A 27,980-nucleotide genomic window follows, 5' to 3' on the forward strand; every position below is an offset into this window, starting at 1 on the left:
CATTTTATAAATAGTGTTTTCAAATTATATTTTAGTGGCGCATTCTTTTGTTTTGTTCCTATGCAGTTACAAATATTTTTATATACAGTAAACAATTACTTGTTCCTAGTTTTCAGTGTATTGTAATAAATGATTATTCTAAATTATAGCGATATATTATTATTGCTAATGATATAAAAATTTGCTTTCCATCTTTGAAATTTTAATTACATGAATTGTATGAAATCTCATGCACATTAACTTAAATTTAAGAGAGTGCGCGTAGTGAACTAAAATTTTTCACATCTTCTACAAATATTAGAAAGATGTGTTTGAGGGGAGGGGTCGTTAATATTATAATTCACACAAAGCATACTGTAGATTCTATGGAAGTATACAATTTGATACAAAACAGAAATTTGAAATATATAAAATGTTTTGATAAAATATTTTTATTTTAACTTTTAGCTGCAAATCTAGTTTCTAAGGGAATCTAGAAAAAGATTAGACTTATACATGCCAAGTACCTATATGAAATGGAAAATTTGAATGTGTCAGTAGTTAGTGAGATCTTAATGGACAGACAAAAATACCTTACTATTTTATACATTTAAACTTTATGATTCATTTTCTTTAGAGACCATTGAAAATATCAAAATGGGTGCATAGTCTGACAAAGTTCCTTAAAAAGTGACAAAATACATATAAAAAGCTGAAGCCGTGATCTAGAGAACCAATAGACAGTTTGAAAATGGGCAACCAGCAAGTGAAGGGGGCAAAAAGGCCACAGGCCTATCATTATCCGTTTGAGGAGAAAAAATCCAGGACTGATTGGACGGCCGGTAGGTTCATTAAATTACTTCACAATGATGGAGTAATACTTTTCCTGAGATCTCGTAATTTAATATACTAAGATTAAATCCAGGGCGACCACAGCATACTATTTATACTATATAGGATGAATTTGGATACTATATCATACTATATGACAAAAATTTACTATATATACTATATATTATTACCTTTACTTGAATAAAATTTACTATATATACTATATAATATTACATTTATATAACAAAAAACGAATATTGTCAGTTATTTTTCATTATAGAATTACTTAAGGGGGGGGGGGGGAAGTTTTGCCACTTTCACTTACTCCATGATTATTAGGCTAGGTATTAATGTGAGACTATAGGTTATTTAGGATAAAAGTTTACTTTTGGGTAGTACTTCACTAATATTGATTCATTTTTTGGATAGGTCTCCAGGTTCAGGTGCTGCAGGCTGGAAAGTGGTTTCTTGAGAGGTAAAAATATCATATGTAAAATTTTGTTTGAAGAGTTAGAGATCAATTTATTAAACAAAATACCTATGCACCTTTTTGGATTTTATTGATATACCTATCCAAAGAAAAAATTAAGATAGGCCTCCAGGTTCACTCTGGACAGGTAAAAAATCAAATTTCTTATTTTAGGATTTAGAGGTCTACTTATAAAACAGAATATGTACCTTTTTGGATGTTACTAACAATTTTGAAGAAAAAAGGGGGGGGGGGGGGCGAAAGTGACGTTTTTTGAAACCAAAACTAAAAGTCAAAGGAACTCAACTAAAAAAAGAGTTACAGGTCTGAGATTTTGCATGGCAGTTGCTTTATAGGGGTACAATATGGAACTGTGAAGAAACGGCGGCGCAACCGCCGAAAACAGCCGAGAAAAGGCAAAAAAATTTTGGCGGGAAACGGCGGTTTTCGGCGGTTGCGTCGCCGTTGGTGGTCTTATATCTATGTCTATTTCATGTCCTGGTTCTGGTTCAGCAGTAATTTCTGGTTCAGGTCTGTTCAACACTTCTTCAAAATGCGATTTCCACCTTTCAGCAACTTCTTTTTCTGTAGTGAGTAATTTACCATCTTTAGCCTTGATAGTTTCACCACTCTTTTTGTTATATTTGCCACTTAATTGCTTAGTTATGTTGTATACTGTTTTCATGTTACCGAAGTCAGCTGCTCTCTGGGCCTTTTCAGCCAGATTGTCAATGTAATCTCTCTTGTCTTTCCTTGTGCACTTTTTGACTTCTTTGTCTTTAGCAGTATATTCAGCTCTTAAATTGCTCATGTCAGCCAAATGTTGAGCATTATGAATTTTGTTTTTAAGCTTCTTTCTCTCTTCTATTTTGTTCCATGTTTCTTCAGAGATCCAGTCCTTTTTCTCTGGTTTCTTGTGTCCTAGGATTTCCTTAGCAGTAGATTGAAAGTTTTCTTTAATTAAAGTCCATGTAATCTCAGTCTCGTCATTTAGGTCCTCCAAGACTTGAAATCTATTTCTGAGTTTTAAGACAAATTCATTCTTTATCACAGGGTCCTTTAATCTTGACGAATCATATTGTCTACCAATCTCACTCTTTTTATCATGGCCAGTACGCTTCAGCTTTAATTTAATCTTACTGACAACTAGTTCATGGTCACTGAATATGTCAGCTCCTCTGTAGCTCCTACAGTCTTGCATTGACTTGACCCATTTTCTATTGATCATAATGTGGTCAATCATGTTTCTTGTTTGTCCATCAGGTGTTGTCCAGGTATATTTGTGAATGTTTTTGTGTTGGAATAATGTACCTCCTACAACCATATCATTATTTAAACAGAATTCAAGTAAAAGTTCTCCATTTTCATTTCTTGTACCTATGCCAAAGTGTCCCATTGCATTCTCCACTCCAGTCCTGTCAGTACCTACTTTAGCATTCATATCTCCAAGAACTAGACACATGTCATGTTTGGGTACTGAGTTTCTGATTGATTGCAGTTGATCATAAAACTCTTGTTTTACTTCTTCATCTTTGTCATTTGTTGGGGCATAGCATTGGATAATGGTCAACTTGCAGTGCCTTGATTGGAATCTAGCCTTAATTATTCTGTCTGATATAGGTTTCCAGTCTATTAGTGAATTGACATGTCGTTTTTGAACAGGTTCACTCAGGACAGCTAAAATATTCCAATTTCTTATTTGAAGAGTTAAGAGTCTAGAATATGCATCTATTTGGATGTTCTTAACATTTTTGAAGAACAAATTAAAATTGTCCATCAAGTTCAGGTCCTGTAGGCCTCCAGGTCTTCTCTGAGGTCTGGAGTCTTCTCTGGAGGCCTGCAGCACCTGTAACTGGAGAGCAAATTATATTTTTCTTCAGTTATGTAAATAACGTCTAAAAAGATGCTTATGGTGTTTTAAAAACTAACCTTTAACTCTATAAATAGGAAATTTTGATTTTGCCTATGGTGTTTAATAAACTAACCTCTAACTTCTTACCTAAATAAAAAAAATTTATTTTATACCTGTCCAGAGTCCAATTTTTTTTTTTTTCAAATATATAAATAACATCCAAATATAAGCTCATTTTTAAAAGAAATATACCATTAACTGTTCAAATAAGAAGTTTCATTTTTACCTGTCCAGAGCCCACTTGAGGCTATGTAGCACCTGAACCTGTTGGCTAAATGTCATTTTTTTGATCAAATATGTAAAAAAAATATCCAAATAGATGCATACTTTGTTTAAATTTGACCTCTAACTCTTCAAACAAGAAATTTGAATTTTACCTGCCCAGAGTAGACCTGGAGGTCTGCATGACCAGAACTTGGAGGTCGATTTTAATTTTTTCTTCATTAATGTTAATAACATCCAAAAAGATGCATATTCTGCTTTGTAAGTTGACCTCTAACTCTTCAAATTAAAGGGGGGGGGGGGGGGGTTAATGCAACCATCTCGTAATCAGTGAGCAAATGGCACTTAGAATTCGAATTTCCATCTTAAATTTTGCATGAGTAATCCTTACGAGATGGTTGCATTAAAGCCCCCCCCCCCCCCCTTTATTTATAACCTGTCCAGAGTGGACCTGGAGGCCTTTTTTTTTGCTTGTTCAGAAACCAGCTAGCCTGCAGCACATAGACGTCCAAGGGGGGGGGGGGTAATGGGGCGATTATCCCCCCAAACGATTTTGGGGGTGCCGTAGGCACCACCAAATTTTTTTTCATTTTACCCCCCCCCATTTAAAATTTACCCCTACCCTGGGGGTGCCGTAGGCACCCTCAACCATTTAGGAGTAGGTATTTACCCCCCAAAAAAAACGAATTACCCCCCCCCTAAAAAATTTTTACCCCCCCCAAAATAAAAAGCTTGGACGCCCCTGCTGCAGCACCTGAACCTGGAGACCTATTCAAAAATGATTAAATATACTTGAAATACTACCCAAAAGTAAACTTTTATCCCAAATAACCTATAGTCTCACAATAATACCTAGCCTAATAATCACAGATTAAGCGAAAGTGGCAAAACTTCCCCTCCCCCCCCCCCCCTATATGTGAAATTGCTTTGATAACAGCTCTGCTTTGAGTTATTATTGAATGATTTATATACTATGTATTACTAAATAATTCAAAGTCAGATACTATATCATACTATATGAGTGGAAAAAAATATACTATATATACTATATGGATAAAAAAAATATACTATAAAAATACTATATTTTTTTGGTTTTGGAGTGGTCGCCCTGTAAATCAATTGTTGTTAATGTGTAGTGTTAGGCCTTTTTGAAAAATATACCAAATCAGAACTTTTCTCATTAAATGTATGGCCCTTATGACTTTTAAAAGAATGGTCTCCCAAAATGTTATCTTTATTGTGCCGATTAAGCCAATTTTTATCGAGTTTTACATTTTTTGGCTCAAAGTAAATGTATGCAGTAATTGGACATCTAACTGCTTTAGTAAAGGAATGTATGAGTTGTTTGTCTGTCTTTTTAAAATTTTTCTTAAATTAGCAATTTTTATTCAATAGTTGTTGTTAATGTAAAGCCATTAGAAATAATTACTAGTCTATCTAGGCATAAATAGGATGGCATAATCGTTGGATGTTTGTTTGTTTGTCACTTTGAATTTAGCAAAGTGCTTGACTATAAAGACTACCGTAGGTTATAACAGTTGTTCTTTTCCTAATATGACTATAATACCCGCGACCGTGGCTCAACCCGTAGCGTATCCGCTCGTCGTCGGGAAGGTGATAGGTCCAAATCCCGCGTCATAAATAAAGAGGTTTAAAAAATGATTCCTACTGCTGCTATGTCTGATGCGCGACATAAATAGTTAGAGAAGGGGGGAATACCTTGGCCCAAAATAGGCCCAATTCATTACTCTCAGACAAAGATCGTGCATCACAGAGAGTTGTTTGTCTGTTGGATGTTACTTAACCTAATATCCTTGGGTGTTTGGACATAGAAGGTTGCGTAACAGTCATCCTTAGTTCTTCTGGATTCCAGGAACTGGACAGTACACCAATATGACTATAATAAGCACCAAAATAAGAATTTTTGTTTTTTTTACTAGATCTCTAGAAAGGTATTATCTCTTTGTATTTCCAACAAGTACCATATAATTTAGTGCTTATAATATTGAAAAAAAAAACAATTATCATTAAATCAATAACTGTCCTTTAAATATAATCCTATGCTTATATAATAATGTATGTGTGCTTTTATACCCTTTTGTCCTTCCACCAATTGTATATTATAAACCCTTACGTGCGTGCAAAATCAATTAATAATTATATTTTAATGTAAAAAATATCTATTTCTTATTGATACTTTTTTTGTGGTATTTTTCCTTTAAGTCGCATATGTTTTGTCAAATCATGACTTTTTTATAGTTAGGAAATTTTTAATAGAAAAGCCAAATTTTTTTATTTATAATTTATTAATTATTATGCACGCCTTCTACTCTTAGAAGCTTCATGTTAAAACATTCTAGGTTTGTTTTGGCAATATATCCTTATATTAAGTATTTAAGCTACTATCTAGAAACCTTTCATTGTTATATTTTAAATAGTTTAGGTAACTTCCATAAAAAAAAATCAATTATATATTTGAAAATATGTTTTTTTTTGTTCATTTCCTAAAAACTAGGTTTAAAAATCTAGACAAAAAATAATTATTTTTAACACGATTTGTTCAGACAACAGATTGCAATTCGAATAATAAAAGTAACGTTTTTAAGCAGCTTAAAATACTAAAATATAGGTTGTTTGCCCTAACACAGGAAAATGCTTACAATTAAAGCTTCTAAGTTTGATTGACTGGGCTCGGCAGCGGCGTAGAATCCGAATGGAACTCAACTTTTTATAACTTTATAAAACCATTTAAATCCTCAAAACTATTCCTTATGTAGCAAACTTTATGTTCAATGGAGTTATTAACGGGTGAAGTTTCGGATTTACGCATGTGGCTGCCGAGCCCTGGTGATTAACCTATAATGTATCCGTGGTACTCTGTGCAGGTACACCTGTACCCTTACCCAGGACTAGAGGAGAGTTTGCCCGGCCCAGCTACGCAATGCTGTGTACCCCGGGGGAGACCCCGCCACCCCTCCAACGCCAGTCCTCAACTAATTCAGCCACACTGGATATACCAGATTTGAATGGTACGCTTTTATTTGATATAATCCAATAATATTATCCAATACACATATGATAAATCCTTTTTAAGTAAGTTTTTTTTGTGTCTGTAGATTTAAATTTCGATTTACTCAACCGAATGTTGTCTCAATTTTACAGAAGCCTAACATAGATCCTAGAATTGTTCTAGGCTATTTTTCTCCCTACTCCTTCGAATACTTGGCCGAAAGATGCTAGGGGCATAGCCGCCAGTTGTATGTATATAATGTTGATTAATAGTCATTGATAGCATTGTATTGTAGATGAGCTGGGGCTAACAAAACTGGTAATAATTAAATGATTTTTATTTTAATCTTTGTGGACAATTGTAAAAATGATTTTCCAGTATGACTGATAACCGGATCTAATCCAGCGGATATTAATCGGTTTCTAAGCCATACTGGAAAACAAATCAAGAAAATAAAGGAATTAGCAGACAAATGCCTCGATTTATTTTCGACTATAATTGTGTCTGAACATATAATACATTTATTACACAAATAAACATTATTACACTTATTTAATAATAATCTTAATATTTCATCAATTATCAAAATACTTTATTCTACTTTAGATAGATGGTTCTACATTGCATAAATAAACTAATTGTCTAATAAAAGTCATGTAATAGTGCATTACCTAGTTAAACATCTTTAATTTTAACACGCCTTATCTTTATTGTTTATCTATTTTAAAATTAACAATTTATTTTACACACAAAAATTAAAAAAAAAAAATGAAGTTTGAAAGAAAATGTTGTATTATGTAATCCTTTAGCTTGTGTAGCAGTCACCTAATTAATTTTCATTTTTCTAACAGCTTGGCTTTGTATTTCTAGCAGAAATTCAGGAATATGCCAATTAATTACAATATTTATATTTTTACTCTCCTTTTAAACAAAGAAATGAATTCCTCCCCAAATTAAGTCTCTAATTTATATTGATGAAAAGATTATTGAAATATTGCAAACTTATCGCAAAGTATTTTCTGTAAATTCATTTAAGAGCAATTATTTATACCTTGATTGAATGGTTCAAAATCTACAAACAAAACAGTGCAGTGGAATGAAAGTTATTTTATTTCTTTAATTCCATTTCTAGGCGTGCGGTTGGTGTAGGGGGATATTAACACCTTCCTGCCTTACCATTTTCACTTCTCAAATGATCAAAAAATCTTTGTCGAAAACCCATGCACGCCACTGATGATACCTAATTAGAAGAAGGATGACACCATCCATAAGTAGCGAAGCACAAATCTTGGATAAGAATACGGACAAGAATATTGACAAGAAATTTCAGCCTTCTATATTTTATAGGAGGCGAGAAAATCACGATTCCTCCTAAACGTACGGACAAACAGACAATTCTAATTATAGAGTAGCTTTGTTATTAGTAGGTGTCTGTTGTTACCCCCAAAGAGAGATTTTATTTTCAGTACATTAAGGAATACTTACGTATTCGTCTGATACTTGACTACAAAGTTAAATATATGGAATACTTGGAATACTTTTGTTATATATTTACCTAACAAAACATCTTATTGGTGACGATACTACTCTTAATTAATTCTTTCTAACATGTGCATATGTTTATTGAAATATGATAAATAAGAACAAAAATAATTATATAGGTACTTTATATGCTTAAACGTCTATTCTTCATATAAAGTATTAAGCAACCTTGTAGATTTTTTACATTTATGTAATAATTAATTTCAATAGTCATTTAATTTTGATTAAACTCTGTAAAATTTCAAACCGAATTATAAAATTGTAAGTTTTTTAGTGTTGTCTTTTTAAAAAAATGTTAGGTTAAGGTTTGGACTTGATATTGAATTTGGCCTTTGCATTAAAATAGATTTCAAGATTTCTTTACTTATTTCATTATTCATGACGCTGTATTATTTTAATATTTGAAGTATTTAATCATTTTAAAATAATCGTTTTAGAATTTTCCCACATATTTGTTTATTCGGTAAAATTTTATTTCGAGTGTAAAAATTATCAGGGATATAAGAAAGTTTTATATTTCCGAAAATATGCATTTAATTATTTCAGTTAGCGAAGTAAAATACTGGAATACCAAAGCTTTGTTCATCAATTTTGACTTGTGAAAAAATTATATTTTTGAATTCCTGCGTATTTTAATGTATCTGTTAAATCCTGAAATGCACTCTACTACTTAACTAACAGGGAGACAAATACTACCTCCCATTCAGTTTCTGTCATTTGTTAGCTTAAAAATTAATTTCAAGAACATGAAAAAGAACTTATAAGAATTCCTGGAACGCAGGACAGAAAACTTAATAATCGTATCAAATTAAAATATTTACCTCAGAATTATATTAATCAGGGAGTTAGGGGACATTGGACTGTTTATTTCAGTAGTCCACAAAGTATTCTTATTAGTTGGCATTGGGGACTCCATTAAGTTGAATGTCCAAATGTTTCTACCACTAATTGTAATCTATAGAAGGGGTAATTTTGGGTTTCAATGTACATCAATTTAACAGCCATTGTCTTATCCCTTTAAATCACTGATATTAATACATTTTTTTCTTGTACAGTCAATAAGATTTGACTATATCCTTTGTGAAGAAACTACGAATCTAAACACATAGATAAAATATTATTTTTCTGTTCTCTAATGAAGCTTAAAAACACACTCATACATATCAACAAAAACACATTAAAATCACATTTTACTGCACTTCAAATAGATATAGATTATACGTGGATATTTTGACAGGGGAAAAATTTCGTCAATTTAGGTTGCCGGCATGTAACTTATTTCTTGGTCAGTTCGTTCATCAAATAGGAGGGACGGGAAAGGGGTTGTTTGGGGGTATCATTCTTTCGCCCGCTGTGAGTTTCACTTTAGTAGAGATCATGAAAATCTGGTGTAACATCCAAGTAATAATATATCTATTGCACTTCAAAAAAGAATCAATATTTTTTTTCATTTTTTTACCCAGCCAAATTCGAAAATAAAAATTTCGAAGAAAAAATGTAAATGTTAGATTTCTGTTTTTCAATGAATGATCCTTCATTGAGAACAATGCAAATTGAAAATTAGTTTAGTTTCAATGTTAGAAAAGAATTGTAACGGCTGCTGATTCAAAAATAAAGATATTTACTTTAAACAAAAAAATTCTAGGTTTTTGCAAAATTAAAAGAAAAATTTTGTTTGGTAGGTAATTTGCTTTCTGAATAAATTAGGATAAAGGATTAGAAACAAATGTTTGGACTAAATTCTATTTTTTAAACAGTGTTACACCTTCAAGCCCTTTGAATATTTGCATAATGAGTCATTAACTGATAAGAAATAATTTATAATGCTGTAGTAAAAAACAACATTTTCTTTTTAATAATGCACACTTTATTAGTATCAAATCATAGTGCATGGTATTTTGCACTATAAGTTTCATAATTTTTACTCTTCAGATCTATAATCCTTGTTAGATTTGGTTAAGTAAAATATAGGAAAGCGTTGTAGGGTCTCTACTATAGTTGTTAAAAATTAGAAGAAAAGGGGATTTTAATAAGTCCAGTGTTGAAATAAAAGATTTTGCGAATAATTCTGCATTAAAAATATTAATGAAATGCACACACCATCTTTTAGCACTATCCATGATGATTTTACTGCAGCATTATTCTTTTTTGTTAAAAATTTTTCTTTAAACAACGTTATAACTATAGATACTTTAAAAGTTGGCAAATGACAAAATGAGTTTAACTCCACCTCTAGTTTGCTAATTGACATTTGCAGGTTTTGCATTTAAAAGAATTTTATATCTTTAAAACATCTAGTAACAAGGATGACAACATCCATAAAAGCGAAGCACTGAAACGGTAGGACAAACGGACATTAACACTTGTATAGTATCTGAATTTAATCAGAATTTAAAAGTATAAGAGCCGAAGCAAAATTGTAAGTAAATTTGTTGAAAAACTGCTTAGAGCAGGATAATGTTTATGGACATACTGACATTTTTGGACTTGATTATAGAGTTGCTTCGCTTATAATATTGTTCTTTGTTGTTCCAGGAATCAATATACCAAAAATCAGATCAAACGGATGATTAGAACACTTGAAAATTTGTTGTTAAAAAAGTAAAAAAATCAACATGTTTAAAATGGACGTACGGACATTCTAGTAATGATTATAGAGTTGCTACGCTTTCTAAATCGTACCCAACTACTACAGGAATCATCATGCAAAGTTTGAAATCGATAGGACAATTCTAACATGCCTAAATTAACGAATAAAAGCTATCTATCTCGGACGGACGGACGGACGGACGTACGGACGGACGGACGGACGTACGGACGGACGGACGGACCGACCCTAATTATAGAAAAGCTTCGCTTTTAAAAATGCTTTCAATCAAAAATGGTTCTTTACCTCCCTCAACCCCCCAATTTTTCCCCAGGAATCTAACCCCGCGGGCCCCTGTCCTTACAAGTCTGTTCTTATCTTTACCTAACCTTTACCTTTACCTTCGTAATATAAGCAAAAGATTCGTTCGTAATCCGTCTGTCAATATGATCGAAACCGCCAAGATATTATTTTGGAGGTTTACTTTATGTTTGCAGGACTTTCCAATTTTGAATGTACATGGATATTATGACCGGGGGAAAATTGTTGTCAATTTTGGCTGCTATCATGGAACTACTCATAGGTCAGTTCATTCATCTAGTAGGAGGGGAGTGGATGAGATAAATTGGGTTCATGGGGGGTTATCGTTATTTTAGCCTTCTGTGAGTTTGACTTTATGAGAAAACTTGAAAAGCTGGTGTAACATCCAAGTATAAATATATCCATTGTTCAGAAATATATGTGTCCTGCTAAAGTTTTCATTTTTATTTCTTTTAAACAACAAAGAATTAAAAAACAAGTGTTACAGCATCCATAAATAAAAAATAATTTTAAAGATGTTAAAAATAAATTGTTTCATATAGTAATACTTGTAACCTATTTTCGATTGGATACTGCTATCATTATTTTATAATTCCATACAAAAATGGCTATGTAATAAAAATTTAAGTCATGTCCGGGTGTAAGTGTAACTTATAATTAAAGTAATTTAAAGAAAAAATGTATTGTCATTTCAGCTTTTTCTTATTGAGCCCCAAAATGAGTTTGAATTTTAACCCCATTGAAATGTCCTGTAAACATACAAATTACTTAGCACGAAAGGAAGACTATGTTTTAATAGTCTTTTGAACAAAACTTTGGAATCATTCAGACATCTTATTACTTTAACCAATAGATATCCACGACTAGAATTTTTTTGATAGTTTTTAAAAAAATAACAATTAACAACGACATTAAAATAAAGTTCATAATAATAAATTTGAATTTGGGAAAAGGTTTAACACATATGCCTTTTTTTCAAATACCTAAGTTAATATTAAAATTTTCAGGAGTGCCATTGCCTCCAGGTAAACCTATAGTCCAGCTGTCCGCCAGAGAAGAGCCTCTAGATGAAAATAGTGTCACTGATGAAATTAACCTCACCTGGGCTATACCAAAGGTAAACTTTTTATACATATTATATGATATTTAATGCACAAGTTTGTAATGCTTACTTTATAAAAATCTATTTTTTAAAATAAATGTATGATAAAAGATAAAAAAAACAACATAATTTCAATTTGTCTTAATTTATTGCCGATATCTCACAAAGTTAATTAAGATATCTTATTTTGAAGGATCGTTTAGGTTCAACATGGATATAACTGGATACAATCGAGATATTGGGTATTTATAAATACAATAATATCCTAGGTTGATGGTGGATATCCAATTACTGGATAAAAAGAAAAGAGATGGTAGATATCCAGACAAATAATAATAATATCCTAGGATGATGGTGGATATCCAATTACTGGATATAGAAAAGATATGGTAGATATCCAGACAAATAATAATAATATCCTAGGATGATGGTGGATACTGGATACAGAATAGAGATGTTAGATATCCAGACCAACAATAATAATATCCTAGGATGCTGGTGGATACCCAATAACTGGATATAGAATAGAGATGTTAGATATCCAGACAAATAATAAAAATATCCTAGGATGATGGTGGATATCCAATAACTTAATACAGAATAGATCTATTGGATATTCAGACAATAATAATAATATCCTTGGATGATGGTGGATATCCAATAACTGGATACAGAATAGATATATTGGATATTCAGACAAATAATAATGATATCCTAGCATGATGGTGGATACCCAATAACTGGATACAGAATAGAGACTTTAGATATTCAGACAAATAATAAAAATATCCTATGATGATGGTGGATATAGATTAGATATATGTGAGATATCCAGACAAATAATAATGATATCCTAGGATGATGGTGGATATCAAATTACTGGATACAGAATAGAGATGTTAGATATCCAGACAATAATAATAATATCCTATGATGATGGTGGATACCCAATAACTTAATACAGAATAGATCTATTGGATATTCAGACAATAATAATAATATCCTTGGATGATGGTGGATATCCAGACAAATAATAAAAATATCCTATGATGATGGTGGATACCCAATAACTGGATACAGAATAGAGATGTTAGATATCCAGACAAATAATGATAATATCCTAGGATGATGGTGGATATCCAATAACTGGATATATAATAGATATATTGGATATCCAGACAATAATAATAATATCCTAGGGTGATGGAGGATACCCAATTACTGGATATAGAATAGAGATGTTAGATATCCAAACAAATGATAATAATATCCTAGGATGATGGTGGATATCCAATAACTTTATACACAATAGATATATTGGACATTCAGACAAATAATTTATAATATCCCTAGGATGATGGTGGATACCCAATTACTGGATACAGAATAGAAATGTTAGATATCCAAACAAATCATTGGCTAGAGATCACATTCATTGAGGTAATTTTTCTTTGTTTTTAAAAAGCACGTTTTAAATTCTGTCCGAGGTTTGGCCCCAAGGGATTTTAAGGAATAAGACCATGATTTGATGCTCATTCCTATTATGATGATAAATAAAGTTACACCTTCTGTAGATTAAAATCATTGATTAAAAAGTTTGGATACTGCTAATTTGAACCAAATGATATAAAGATTTATCAAGTTTTAAAAAGTAGTAGTATCACATACAATAATGTTCCCTTTTTATTTGATTTATTTACTTTTATGAAGTGTAAATTTGAACTATACAGGGTTTTGAGCCCAGATGTACGTTGTCCAACATCCTGTACGGTATAATGTACCGGTTCCGAGCCATAGCGTACAATGATGCTGGTCCCAGTGAACCTGGAGATCCAAGTGATCCTGTGGTCATTGATGTTCCAGGTAAGTTATTAATCTATTTATTTTCTATCCATCTAGATATCTTTCTATCTATTCCATTCCTATACATCCTTTATTATATTGATATTTATATCTATGTATCTTTCCATTCATCTATCTTTCTATCCATCCATCTTTTTATCCATCTATCTTTCTATCTATCTATCTTTCTTTCAATCTATCTTTTCGTACATAATATCTTTCTATCCACCGTTTTTTGTCTATCTAACTTTATATCTATCTATAACCATCTATCTATCCATATACTTTTCTGTTTATCTTTTCATCCATCTATCTTTCCAGCTATCTATTTTTATATTTTTCTATATTTCTATCGTTTTCATCTATACTTTTGTGAATAGTCCCTTTCGTGGCAACGACCCTTAAGGGGCGATTAGTCGTATTTTTAAAATGGCTTTTTATAGGTTATTTTAAGTTAGGTTAGGTTATATTTGGTTAGGTGATTACCCTACAAGGTTAGGCAATTGGCTCTGCAGGGGCTAGATATAGGAGAAAAGCTGCTGAGAAAAATACGAAGAATCGCCCCTTAAGATGCATTGCCACGAAAGGGACTATACCCATACTTTTATCCGTTGTTATTCTTATGTATAAGTATATTTCTAACTATCTCTGTATCTAGGTGTGCAGATTGCCCCGTATTTTGTGTTGATGTTAAATGATACAATTGCCTTAGAACATGAAAGAGTAGAATTTAAGGTATTGTTATCTTTAAAAATCCGGTTATTACATGGAATGATATAAGTATGCTAAAAAAAAAGAATTTTCACTAATAATAAAAAAAATCCGCTTATGATAGCTAAAATTAATTTTAATTTAAACAATACTAACTATTTACATATAATAATAAAAAAATTTAATTAAACAAGGATGACAACACCCATAAGTAGCGAAGCATAAAAAAATCGTGGGTGAAAATACGTACAAGTAGATTTTAAGATTGGAAGGCAGTCCTGACGTCATCGATGTTTTCTGTAAACGAAGGGAAATTTAATTTTGATATTCTTGACTACAAAAATTTTGAAAATCGGATCATAAACACCAAAGATATGGGGGAAAATGTGAAAAATATAAAAATTCCCAAAAACCTGCTAAAAATGAGTCCAACCGCATTGAAGGTTTTTAGTGAATTATGCTCCTTGATAATGGAAATGTTGTCAAAATCTTTTAAATATACATACGGACGGACAGGCGGACATGTCAAATTATAGAGTAGCTTCGCTACTAAAAACTACTTTAGGTAAAAGTGTTGGGTACCCCGAAGCCAACCCTGCAATGGTTCAAGGACGACATGGAGGTGTTCAGCAGCGAGAGGTTGGACATCAGGGAGGAGGAGGACGGTGGTACTGTCATTGTCAGGGAGGTGAGAAACTTTGACCTGTCATCCATATTGATCAACTAGTATATTATATTTTTTATTGTTTCTTTACAGATCAACTAGTTGATTCATCCCTAGCTTCTTGGTAAGGGCTGGAAAAGTAAAGAAATAGCTCAAAACGACCAATAGATATTTTTAAAGCTTATCTATAACATGCATCCAATTTGGACCAGGGATTTCTGAGATCTTTATCTTCAAACAAAAACTCCTACTACTGTATATCATAAGATTTATTTAAGATAAGAATTATAAAAAAAATAAAATCGTTAGTCTATCTATGATTATTTGCTTCAGTTTATGAAAAGATAAGATAACAAAGTATTTGTGAAATAGATATAAGTTTTCAGTATTTATGTTATTTGAATATGGCAACCTTTTACACAGGGTTTGACTTGAGTAATAATCAGAATGTTGATCTTTCATTCAATATTGAATCATTTATCCAACAAATATGCTTGGAGAAAACAATTCACCATTTAATGCATAAAAAATTTCTACAATATAATTATCTAGGTACGGATGTCAGATTCAGGAAATATAAAGTGTGTAGCAACAAATATTCTTGGTAGAGCCACTAGTGTGGGTCAGCTTATAGTTGTATCTCATTCCTATACATGAATATATCTGTAATTATCTAGGTACGGATGTCAGATACAGGAAATATAAAGTGTGTAGCAACAAATATTCTTGGTAGAGCCACTAGTGTGGGTCAGCTTATAGTCGAAGGTACAAATAAACAAGGATGACAACATCCATAGTTAGCGAAGAACAAAAATATTAAGAGATGCCTAGAAAACGAATAGAATAGTATTATATGGATGCTAATAAAAAAGATGAATTGTCAGAAATCATTTTAAAAGCATATATTTATTATAATGAAAAAATCTACCTGCTCTTTTATTTACGATTTAACATAAACAAACCTTGCTTTGTTCAATCTATTGCTTATGTCTTAACCATTACAATATATATTTTTTTTTTCTGTGACGCGTAACAAAATCAATTACTGAACCCCCAAGAGTTGATTTTGCGGAACCCCATTGATTTTTTTACGCCTTTAAAAATACGTTTAGACTTTGCCAAAAAATTGTATAAGGATTTATGAAATTTAGCCGTTATGTTTGCTATTTTCTCTCGAATTAAAATTTTTTTGCGAAGGGTAATTGCAGAATATTTCAGAGTCAATTATTGTTTTGTCAATATGAAATTAGTTGTTTATTCGGGAATATTTTCTTTCGTGGCTACGCCCCTTAAGGGGCGATTAGTCGTATTTTAAAATGGTATTTTATATGTTATTTTAGGTTAGGCTAGGTTATTTTGAGTTAGGTGATTGACCCACAGGGTTAGGCAATTGGCCCCGCAGGGTTAGAGCCCAACGCAGGGGCTATAAATAGGAGAAAAGCTGCTGTGAAAAATACGATGAATCTTACCTCAAGGTGCGTTGCCACAAAAGGGACTATACCCGTTTATTCTTTATATTGCAACAAAAAAATCAACAAAATTTCCCCATTCAAAAAATATATTGATATGTTTTTTTTAGCTGCACCACGGCTTGAGATTCCCGAGAATTACAACGAGGGTGTTATCTTCCGACAGGATGAGGTTATCCGACTTAAAATTCCTCTTGTTGCTAAGCCACCACCCAGAATTACTTGGTAAATTATACATTAGTTTTGCAAAAAAGTATCTTTGTTGAGGGAGCGATATTGGACTGTAAATTACACTGGTACCCAAAATTTTCAAACCACATAATCTAATTCGTTAGCTCAAACATTTTGGGTAATACTTGATTTGTTCCAAATTCCATAATCAGATAATTATTATTTTTTTCATGGCTTGGTACTTTTATAACCTGGGTTTGCCAATTTTGGATAATTTGATTATAATTATTTTTTTCGCCCATTGTCTCAATAAGATCCCTCAGTTTTTAGATAAATTTTGATAATACAATAAATATTATGTGACAAAAATCATTGTTTTCTATCTTTAAATTTAAATTACTGCTCTTAAAACAACGTTCAGTTAATTTCATGCAGCTTGACTTTAAAATGACATTTAACGATCGCACAATTTACACGAAACAAATGTATCATCAAACTTTTTAGACAGTCAAAAGTCATCATTAACATAAAATGGACCGCAATTACTAAATACTTTATGTTATATGATTCATTTTTTACATATAAGATATATTACAATATCTTCTTTTACTGGCATCTATGTTTTTTTTAATTAAATTTTATATTTTGTTTAGGTTTTTCGACGACGAGCCTATCTGTCCGAGCGATGATGTAATGATTGAGAATACAGAAACACTGACAAGCTTGAGGATTGGAGCTGCTAAGCGGTGGCACTGTGGAGAGTTTAGGTACAACAATTTCTAAATAGTTATTTCTCGCATCGTATTATAAACAGCTTTCCGCGGATATAAAATGTACAGTTATAGGATAAAAACCAGTTTTTTTAGCACAGAGATGCCGACAGCACGGGCTAAAAAACTCGTTTTAATCTTATGATTGTACATTTTTATATTCGTAGAAAACTGGATATAAAAATATGCTAGACATAGTTTTTTCGTATTGATGAGAACCGGTTCTAATACACCGGTTTCGAATGAATACGTGAAAAAATATTATATTGTATATATATCCAAGAAAAATAATGCTACCATATTTATTTTTTTTGCCCCGATTAATAGAAATTTTTTCATCTAGAGTGTTAGCCCAGAACGAGAATGGCGAGGACAGTTCCTCCATCCTGGTGACGGTTACAGCTCCACCATCTCCTGTCGGTAAACCTGTTGTCATTGATATCTCGGGAACTACATGTGTACTCAGGTAAACATATTCAGCTACTAAATGTAGAATTCTTCTCCTGAGAAGGAAATATCATTCCCATATAAACAACCCCTTAAATAGTGGATGTAAATATTCATTTATTTCCCCGGTATCATCATTTATATCCCGGGTATCATTTTTAAAAGATTTTTAATTTTTTTTGGAAGATTTTAGAATTTTTATTAATTACTAAAAGAAAGAAAAATGATTATACCTTGGATATAAATGAAATTTAAAAACCAAAATTAAACCACATTTTACTAGCATAAAAATGAATTTTTGTTTAAATGAGAATGATATTCCTGTCCAGTTTTTTGTTTAGGAATGAATATTTCTTACCCGAGGGAATAAATGATGGACCGATAGGTCATCATTTATTCACGAAAGAAAATATTCCCGAATAAACAACTAATTTCATATTGACAAAACAATAATTGACTCTGAAATATTCTGCAATTACCCTTCGCAAAAAAATTTTAATTCGAGAGAAAATAGCAAACATAACGGCTAAATTTCATAAATCCTTATACAATTTTTTGGCAAAGTCTAAACGTATTTTTAAAGGCGTAAAAAAATCAATGGGGTTCCGCAAAATCAACTCTTGGGGGTTCAGTAATTGATTTTGTTACGCGTCACAGAAAAAAAAAATATATATTGTAATGGTTAAGACATAAGCAATAGATTGAACAAAGCAAGGTTTGTTTATGTTAATACCCCATTCCCATATAAACGACCCCTTAAATAGTGGATGTAAATATTCATTTATTTCCCCGGTATCATCATTTATATCCCTGGTATCATTTTTAGAAGATTTTTAATTTTTTTTGGGAAGATTTAAGAATTTTTATTAATTACTTAAAGAAAGAAAAATGATACCAGGGAAATAAATGAAATTTAAAAACCAAAATTAAACCACATTTTAGCATAAAAATGAGTTTTCGTTTAAATGAGAATGATATTCCTATCCAGTTTTTGTCTATTTCTTTCCCCATAAACTTGAGTACCACCAGATCAAACTTATTCACGTTTGATATGACTTTGTCTGGAAATATGCAGGAGGGGGCTGAAAAAAAGCCTTGATTAATCTATTGATTTACATAAATCATTGTTAAAAACTCAATTTTGTTTCTGTGTTTAGTAAAATATTAAAGGTTAATCCTAGCTCTGTTAGACTTATAGTACAAAACCCTACAGCGTAAAGTTAGTATAAATACATATGTTATAATATTTAGATGGGAAGCCCCGCAGGACGATGGTGGTGCTGATGTCAAGTTCTATATTGTGGAGTATTTCAGGTACGGTTATTTGATAGCGAAGCTACTCTTCATGTGGTCGTTCTAGTCTGTAATTCTTCAATGACATGTATTGAGGAAGAGGGTCATAAGGATATTTACAATTTTTTCTTTTTCCTTTCATTCTATTATGAGCTTATCCTTACATACAGCTTCAATACTATCGGATGCAATTGTGCTTTTCTGTTTTGAGTTCTTTAATATAAAAAATATTAATAAACTAGTGTATGGTTCTCAAAAGGTTAAAACACATTAGTTCAGCAATTTTTTTGCTTAAGACAATTTAACTCGTGCTTTGAATATTGTTCAAAAAGATTTACAGAATTGTTTCATAGTAAAACTTTTAAAAAAACTTATAGAGATGTGTGGGATGTCTGGCTAAAAGCGAAGACGACCAAAGATTGTCAGGTCTCCATTGAAGATCTTATTCCAGGTTCCAGGTAATAGAATGTATATTTTTTCATTTACTTATAATAGCGAACAGACAACCAACCCTTACATTTAATATATTTGTTTTTTTTAAATGCGATGAACAAAGACAATTTATAATGCCCTACATTTATTGGTGAAATTTTAATGTCTGTAGAATAAAGAGTTGTAGGCTTAACTCTATATATACATTTTCCAGAAATCAGATAAGACAATGGGCGATAAATTTATGTACATCCCCAATTATTAAAAATTAAGATCAGATGTTTTAGAGTTTTGCCACCGCACGTTATTATCAACCAATTAGTATTTACTATCTAAAGTATTTAAGACAACAAATGAGAGAACGCGTTTATAAAACTTTGGGTTTATAAAACAAAGCTTAATCTAAAATTTTTTACTATCCAGGTATAAATTCCGTATAAAAGCAGAGAATGCGTACGGAATATCTGAGGAGAGTGAAGAGTCAGACTCTTTTGATGTGGGCGGAGCCAACCAGACACAGCAGGAACCTGCCAGGTATAATTTCAAAGAAAGTTGACTGCTCTTATGTTCTTAGGATTTTTTTGGCTAGATGTCTTTTTTTTATTAGTTGACTCATTATAAGCCAAAATTGATTTTATAAGTTTAGGTTAAGAAACATTAAGATTCAGTGTAAAGTATCATTGCTATTTGAATTTTATAAATAAACAAATTCTTTTTTGCAAGTAAGGTCTTTTTTATACTTGTCTGCATGAAATTGATGTATTCCTAATATAATACTGAGAAAAAAAACAATCACAACAAATGAGATGGAAAAATGTAGTACCATTAAATAAGTATTTTAAATTACTTTTGAGTTTTAATACTTTTTTCCCTGCAATATGCATACACCTCAGTTTTTATATAGTCAAATTCATGCCAGTTTTGGAAGATTTTTTTACCATTTTAGCAGATTTTTACCATCATTCCTTTTGACTACCGCCCAAAACCCTTTTCATATTAGATGGATGGATACTTTTTGGTGTTTTAAATGGGGATACTTTTTTTTTTCAAGTATCTATCCTTACTTTTTTTCAACACAAGACCTATTTTTGGCAAAGCTTGTTTATATTCCAAGCATGTGTGTAAATTAATGTTTGTAACAGGTATCAAAAGTGTTCGAATTTTGCACAGCTTGTTAGTTGTACTAGTTTTTTTTCTAGAAAATAACTAAACTCAAATGATTTTTTCTACAAAAAAAAGTTACAATTGGGAAAAGCCACTCTAAGAAGTGCATTTAATGGCCTATCATAGAATTTATGCTTTTTCAACCCCTTTGGAAAAAAGCTATTAAATGTAGTACAAAAAGTATAAAAAAACAAGCAGTACAAATTTTGCAAACTCTAATTTGGAAAATTTGATAATAAGCTTGTATTCACTGAAAGCTGGATGATTGTTTGTGCTCAGGATGTTGTCACCACCCTCCATCAGAATATCAGAGGATATCCCTGCATCACCAAGAAGGAAGACTTGGAAAGAAATGTACGGGGGTTGTTTTTTTTTAAACATCAAATTTAACTACTTTTTTATTGGTTGAATTTGTACAATTATTATTTAATAAAATTTTAATGAATAGTGGTCCAAATCTTATAATTTCTTAGGAAATCCTAAATTTAGGCATTTTAAGATTTTACATTTTTCTTTATGTCAATGGAAAATGATATTTCAAGACAAATAGAAATTGATGATTGAATTTTTAATATAACACAAGTTTTGTATTACAAAACAATAAACAGTTTATAAATTTAGCACTATTCTATTGTACAAATCTAACCATTAATAAATTTAGCAGGTTTTTTCATAAATTGGGGTGATAAAAAAGACAAAACCACTCAAAGATTAAAAATAAAACTATTTGTTTTTGTAGCTAGCTGTAGGTAGATGTCTGAATATTGAACATAGTATTTGGTAATTTTAGGAAACTAAAAAAATAAACAATTAAAAAACTTTATTAATAATGATTGATTTTTTGCATGTCTTGAAATAATAATAATATTCTAATCCAAGGGCGTGCAAAAGAGAAAGCAGCTAACAGTGCATATAAGAAAAATTACGTCATACAATACAAATTACCAATTAAAGGCTAGTGTACATTTGTATTGATTAATGGTAAAATGTATACTGGCCTATCATTGGTAATTTGTATTGTATGACGTAATTTTTAGACAATAAAAGCGGGTTCGCAAAAGTGGGGTATATGAAAGAAATATTTACACCGAACTTAGTAGCACGCCCATGAATGCCCTATATACTAAATAACAACATGCTTTGCTTCTTGCTTAACTACCTCTAATTAACACTAAATTTAACTTGATAGATTGATTTATTTGATCTATAGGTTATTTTTGAATTAATTATTTGATTTAGATTTATGAAATTATTTTTGAAACTTAACTTTAGCACCAGTTTTCTCATTTAAAAATGCTCTTGAGTTAGGTTATAAGTTCCTATCGGTATACTTTTCGAAAAAATAAAACCTAACCATATAAAATTAAAAATAAAAGACATTTTTAAAACTATATCTTAACACTAAGGACATCAAAAACAGATTTAAACATATATTTAATCAAAAGATGAGTTTGTTAATATAAAATATTTGCTTTAGGTCTATAGGTTCTCAGTCCCAGGAGGAGGGATGGTCCAGCCCCTCCGAGGCCTGGTCACCTGAGAGGAATGTTCACAAACAAAATAACATACCATCCCTTTCCATTACTAAAGAGGTGCAATATTTTTTAAAGTTATTTTTTGCCATTAACGATTAGTAAGTCAAAAAAGATATTAGACATATGATGATCTTCTTTTTTGGAGATTTTAATTAACATTTATCCAAATATTTAATTTTAGCTAATTAAGGCAATATTACACTATATAGAATTTATATATGAAGAATTGATAAATCAAGGAGGAAGGACAAAATCTGGTAACCAAAGTTTATATTAAAAAATTATCTTATTATTTGGTTTAATACATTGGGTACTTTTTATAAAACTTTATTGATTTGTTCAAAAAAAGTACTTTTCAAAGAAATTTATCTGCAAAAGGGTGATTTATTTATCATTATTGGGGATTTAAATAAATATATCATCCATTATCTTATCCATTAATACCCCTACTAAATATACTAACATTTGTAGGCCTGGACATCCAACGAATCAACGGAGGAGGCCCTGAGAGAAGGTTCAGAGATGCTCAAAGATTTGCTCAGAGTTAAGAAATTAACCAGAAGAATTTCAAGTGTAGAGAGTAAGTTAAAACTATCATTATAAAATTATTGGTCTTGTGCTTATTATTATTATATTGTAAATCTCTTTTATAATGGGAATTCAATTCATGATGGGGCACAGCGGAAAGTGTCCTGTGTGACGCCATAAAAATCCGCTTAAAAAGTAAGAATGAGAGGAGAAATGAAAAGGAAACACCTAAAAATGATATGTATAATAGACGTATTTTTATGACGTCACACATGACACTTTCCGCTGTTCCATTCATGATTTAAATTTTTCTTGCTGACTAAATCTTTCTCAGCAACAAGTTCGTCTGTGCGTATGTTACACCTTCAAAAAATTACCAGGCTGTCCCACTAAGTGCCTGTCGAGCACTGAAACCCCCTCCTTTATTTACATTTACAAGGGGGGGGGGGGCTCCTAACCTTCAGGGCCCATTCCTGGGGTATCTAACCCTGCAGGGCTACCCAATATGAAATGATATAACCTGACCTAAAGTGATAAATAATCAAACAAAAAAGTACCTTCCTTTGTTGTCAATTTTGTTTTGAAAAATGTAGAGAATATTAATTGGTCTATCTTGCAAATTTTTTTATTTGTCAAAACACTCAATCAAATATACAATTCTAGGTGATGGTCTGCCTTCCATGGCCAGCGTGGACCTGGAGGATGGATCTGAGAGCAGTGACCTCCAGAAGGCCAGGAAGCTGTACGCTGAACTCACAGCAAAGTCTATGAGTATTGATTCCAGAGAGTCTCAGGTACAGAATAAGATTGTTGTCCCGTCTTTTTAGAATAATTTGATTTATTTGTTATAATAAAATGTTAATTTCATTTTCAAACAACTATCACAAATGCTTGAAAAAAATTTTTGAATATTTAATCTTGCTAGCCCTTGAGTAGGTATAAGACAAGGAAAGAAAAAATGGTTTTATCATGTGTAATAACCTGTCAATGCCATTAAAATTTCTTTTCAATGGTAAGCGATATTCTCTAGTAGCAACAGGCAGAAAGACATCCTGTTACAAAAATTTAAAACAACTAATATTTGTACAATTTAGGAGGAGATCCCAGATCTTGATGCAGCAGCCAGAGAATTCTACAACGAGATCCGTGCCCTGTCCATAGAGACTGGTGGTAGCATTGAGAATATTCTAGAAAGTATTGGGGCAAGCACTGAGAGTTTGGCTTCCATTATTCCCCTGGAGAAGAGAGAACAGCTGGCCAACTTTGAGATGAATCTGAAGCAGATGATCGAAGAGGCTAAACAGTTGGCTGATGAATCCCCAGGTAAATTTTTAGTTGTCAGGAAGGGAGGGGAGTTTAGTGTCGTAATTGTTTGATCAAAAACCGACTTACAGACAGACGGACATCCTGCTGTTTTTTTAAAAGAGGATACACTTTAAGCTCCCTTCAAAATGACAACCTAAACAATTAAAAATATTGTAGTTTAAATTATATTGAAATTATGATGTGTTAAAAAGCTACAATTAATTATGTGTAGGTCGCAGCAGAGAAAGTTTGTATAGCATGGACGCGCCAACAGAAATTGAAAACAGATCTAGAAAATCATTTTCTGTCGGCTCCCAGGCAGAATCTGTTGTATCCGTCATCGAGGCGGCTCCAGAATCAGATTTCGCCAGCCAGGTGGAGGCCATGGCCAGGCAGACAGAAATTCTGGCCAAACAGACAGACCAGTTTTATGCACAAAAACCTTTGCCTCCTGCCCCTGTCCCACATAGGATGCCTGAAGATGATCTGGAGCCAATGCTTCCAATGTCTGCCCGTGGCCGTCCAGTTAAACGTGCTCCTGCAGCCGCAGCTAAACAGCAGCCAGCTCTTACACTAGATATTCCACAGATGCCACCACAACAGGCTGACGCGTCAGGCCAGATCACGCCAGATCCATTTAAATACAAACAAGGTCCAGATTTGTCAACATACAAGTTTGAATCTCCAGAACCTGCGGCTGAAGAAGCCCCACCTCTGGAAGAACTCCCTCCTAAGAAGCTACAAAGCGCCTCACCACCCAAAGCCTCCCCTGCCCCTAAATCTACACCTGGTGGACATCGCGGCCGCCAGCCCATCAACAGGGAACCCAGTGTGGGCAGCGACAGGTACGAGGATATCATTGTAGAAGTGCGCAAGCGCAGCCTGTCACGGCCCGGATCACGTGTCAGTTCACGCATGGGATCACGCACCAGCTCACAGATGAACTTCCAGAACATGAATATGGCCAGCAGCAGCGGCCAGGGCTCACGGACAGGATCCCAGCTAGACTTCAGGCCGGGATCTTCACTACATGACTCCCGTTCGCAGATTGGAGAATACGGGCAGAGCATTGGCAAGTTAGACTTGACAAGCCTGCGTGCCAGCTTGTCAAACAAAAATATGGCCTCTCTTGACCTGGACCTTAAGTTTGTCAACAACAAACAAGACGTAACAGATTTCAATAATATGCCACCAGAAGTCATCCAGGAGGCCCCTGCCGCAATTCAACCTAATATACCCCAACCACCAGCAAGAAAACCAGCTGAACCCTCCCCACCCAACCAACAACTGCCACCCAAAAAGACAGCGCCAGTAATGGCATTAGATGCTAACCAAAATGACACTCCCGCCGTCCTGCCCACAGTTCCTATTCAACAGGCAGCTGTCCAGCCGCGCAAACGGCCACCAGCACGTGACTACAAGCCAGACCCACTTGTGGAGCTGTTCCCCAAGAACATTCCTACCTGGGTTGTGCTGACCTACACGTACTCTGTGGTCCTGATATTGATCCTGCTGGTGGCTAACTCAACCCCGGATGGAAAGTTGTATATTCACTTCACAGCTCTCTGGAGTATTATTCTGTATTTCATTATAGATGAAGATCAGGTACATTTTAAATTATCTAATTTTTGGATCATTGAAAAAAAGGAGGTTGTGGGTTTCGTCGTATTTTTGTTTTTTTCTCCTGCTTCTAACCTTTGTGGGCGGGAGCTCTAATCCTGCGGGACCAATTTCCTAACCAAGTGGGGCAATCATTAACATACCTAACTCAAAAGCTACCGTAAAAATACTTCGTTTTCTTTCCATGATACAATTTTTTTCAAGAGTCACAAATAAATTCACATAGAAAACCTGAAAAGGTAGGTTTTTTATATTTTGTATTATGTTAGAAAAACTTTTAATTTATACAAATCTTTTTATTTTAGATCTTAAATCCCCCTGACAAAATAACATAAAAGTTTCCCTTAAATGTTAAACCTATTTTGTGAAGCTGCTTCAGTGATTTTTTTTTACTTCACCACCATATTAATTAATACTTTTTTTTTATTTTTAGGACGATGAAATAATAGATGGACTTCTAATCAAAGGAGGCTTTGTTAAATGATTTTAAATAATACATAAATAGTTGTTAGTATTTTTTATTATCAATTGTTACATTTGTTTTTTAATATTGTATTCAATAATAGATATTTCTCGCATCGTATTATAAATAGTTTTTCGCGGATATAAAATGTATAATTATAAGTTTAATCTTAGACATCATTTTTCAGTATTGCTGATAACCAGTTCGAATCCACCGGATATTAATCGGTTACGCAGCGATACGGGAAAAATATTTATATTTTGTTGGCTGTAAAATATAACTTATTAGAGAACTCCCTTCCAGTTCTGACACATTTGCGTAAACCTGGTATATAGGCTTTATCTTTGGACTAAGAGGATAGGTTTTTTAAGATAAAATCATTCTTATATGATGAATTTTCCCAAGTTTTAAGATTTTTTTGGATAGGCCTCCAGTTGGCCTCTGTACAGGTAAAAATAAAAAAAAAATTTTTTTGAAGAGTTAGAAGTCAACGCATAAAACAAAATATGCATCTTTTTGAATGTTATTCACATATTTAAAGAAAAAAACATGCATATTTTGTTTCATAAGCTGGCCTCTAACTCTTAAAAAAATTAATTTTTACCTGTCCAGAGACCACCTGGAGGCCTGGAGCTCCGGAACCTGGAGGCCTATCCAAAAAATCTTAAAACTTGGGGAAATTCATCATATAAGAATGATTTTATTTCTAATAACCAATCCTCTCAGTCAAAGATAAAGCGTATATACCAGGTTTAGTCAAATGTGTCAGAAACCCCTTCCCCCCTTATAAAATTATACAAGTATAGTTCAAGATTTATGTAAATTTTAGGATAAGCCAACTTTTCATAAGGTTTTTGATATCTTTACTAAATAAATATATAGAGATAGATATTTAGAAATTCTAGTAATCAATCAAATTTATAATCTTAAGAAAAAATATTTTTTATTATAATTCTTTTATATAAACTTTGCCTCTATATAAATTAGCAATTAAACTTCGATTACTTTTTAAAACTTTATCATATTTTGAAAATTTTAAAAATATGGTCTATAGTAAATTTTATTTAAAATTAAAACAAGACATAAAACACGAGCGAAAATTTTTGTAAATTATTTGACAAATTTTGTATTTAAATAAAACCCTGGATGAAATTATAGAAAATAAACATATCACACTAAAATTTGTTTTAATCTCACTATTAATCGTTTTAATAGAAAGTAACATTTTGTCTGTACTGCAAGTATTTTTAAAAGCGAAGCTTTTCTATAATTAGGGTCGGTCAGTCCGTCCGTCCGAGACAGATAGCTTTTTTTCGTTAATTTAGGCATTATCCTATCGATTTCAAACTTTGCATGGTGATTCCTATAGTAGTTAGGTACGATTTAGAAAGCGTAGCAACTCTATAATCATTACAAGAATGTCCATACGTCCATTTTAAACATGTTTATTTTTCTACTTTTTTAACAACAAAGTTTTATGTGATCTTGTTACCGATTGGTCTGGTTTTTGGTATTTTGATTTCTGGGACAACAAAGTATAATATTCTAAGCGAAGCAACTCTATAATCAAGTCCTAAAATGTAAGTATGTC

At 32.3% G+C, this 27,980-nt stretch overlaps 1 protein-coding gene across 3 annotated transcripts; it reads left to right on the forward strand.

Annotated features, from left to right (window-relative positions):
- The first annotated feature begins 597 nt into the window (after positions 1 to 597).
- Positions 598 to 27,570, forward strand: LOC145323174 (uncharacterized). Of its 3 annotated transcripts, XM_080165571.1 has the most exons (21): positions 598 to 821; positions 6,299 to 6,442; positions 11,881 to 11,990; positions 13,329 to 13,415; positions 13,706 to 13,838; positions 14,476 to 14,552; positions 15,094 to 15,216; positions 15,870 to 15,957; positions 16,772 to 16,886; positions 17,486 to 17,599; positions 17,946 to 18,068; positions 19,301 to 19,363; positions 19,720 to 19,800; positions 20,198 to 20,308; positions 21,218 to 21,292; positions 22,416 to 22,530; positions 22,945 to 23,053; positions 23,665 to 23,795; positions 24,096 to 24,324; positions 24,539 to 25,911; positions 26,360 to 27,570. In XM_080165571.1, exons 1-21 carry the CDS (start codon positions 731 to 733, stop codon positions 26,408 to 26,410), a joined length of 3,543 nt encoding a protein of 1,180 aa, XP_080021697.1. In that variant the 5' UTR covers positions 598 to 730; the 3' UTR covers positions 26,411 to 27,570. The 3 variants fall into 3 exon arrangements, with proteins under 3 accessions (XP_080021697.1, XP_080021698.1, XP_080021699.1); XM_080165572.1 differs by lacking the exon at positions 21,218 to 21,292; XM_080165573.1 differs by lacking the exon at positions 6,299 to 6,442.
- Positions 27,571 to 27,980: the final 410 nt, after the last annotated feature.

This window comes from Acartia tonsa, chromosome 6 (assembly GCF_053477335.1).
Source record: "Acartia tonsa isolate MP-2025a chromosome 6, ASM5347733v1, whole genome shotgun sequence".
Lineage (NCBI taxonomy): Eukaryota > Metazoa > Arthropoda > Copepoda > Calanoida > Acartiidae > Acartia > Acartia tonsa.

Excerpts from the sequence above, each read along its gene's own strand:
- LOC145323174 (XM_080165571.1), top strand. The coding sequence starts at position 731 with ATGGGCAACCAGCAAGTGAAGGGGGCAAAAAGGCCACAGGCCTATCAT. Across the intron at positions 19,364-19,719 it reads TATATTGTGGAGTATTTCAG|AGATGTGTGGGATGTCTGGC; the intron begins GTACGGTTATTT and ends AAAAACTTATAG. Across the intron at positions 24,325-24,538 it reads GTTGGCTGATGAATCCCCAG|GTCGCAGCAGAGAAAGTTTG; the intron begins GTAAATTTTTAG and ends AATTATGTGTAG.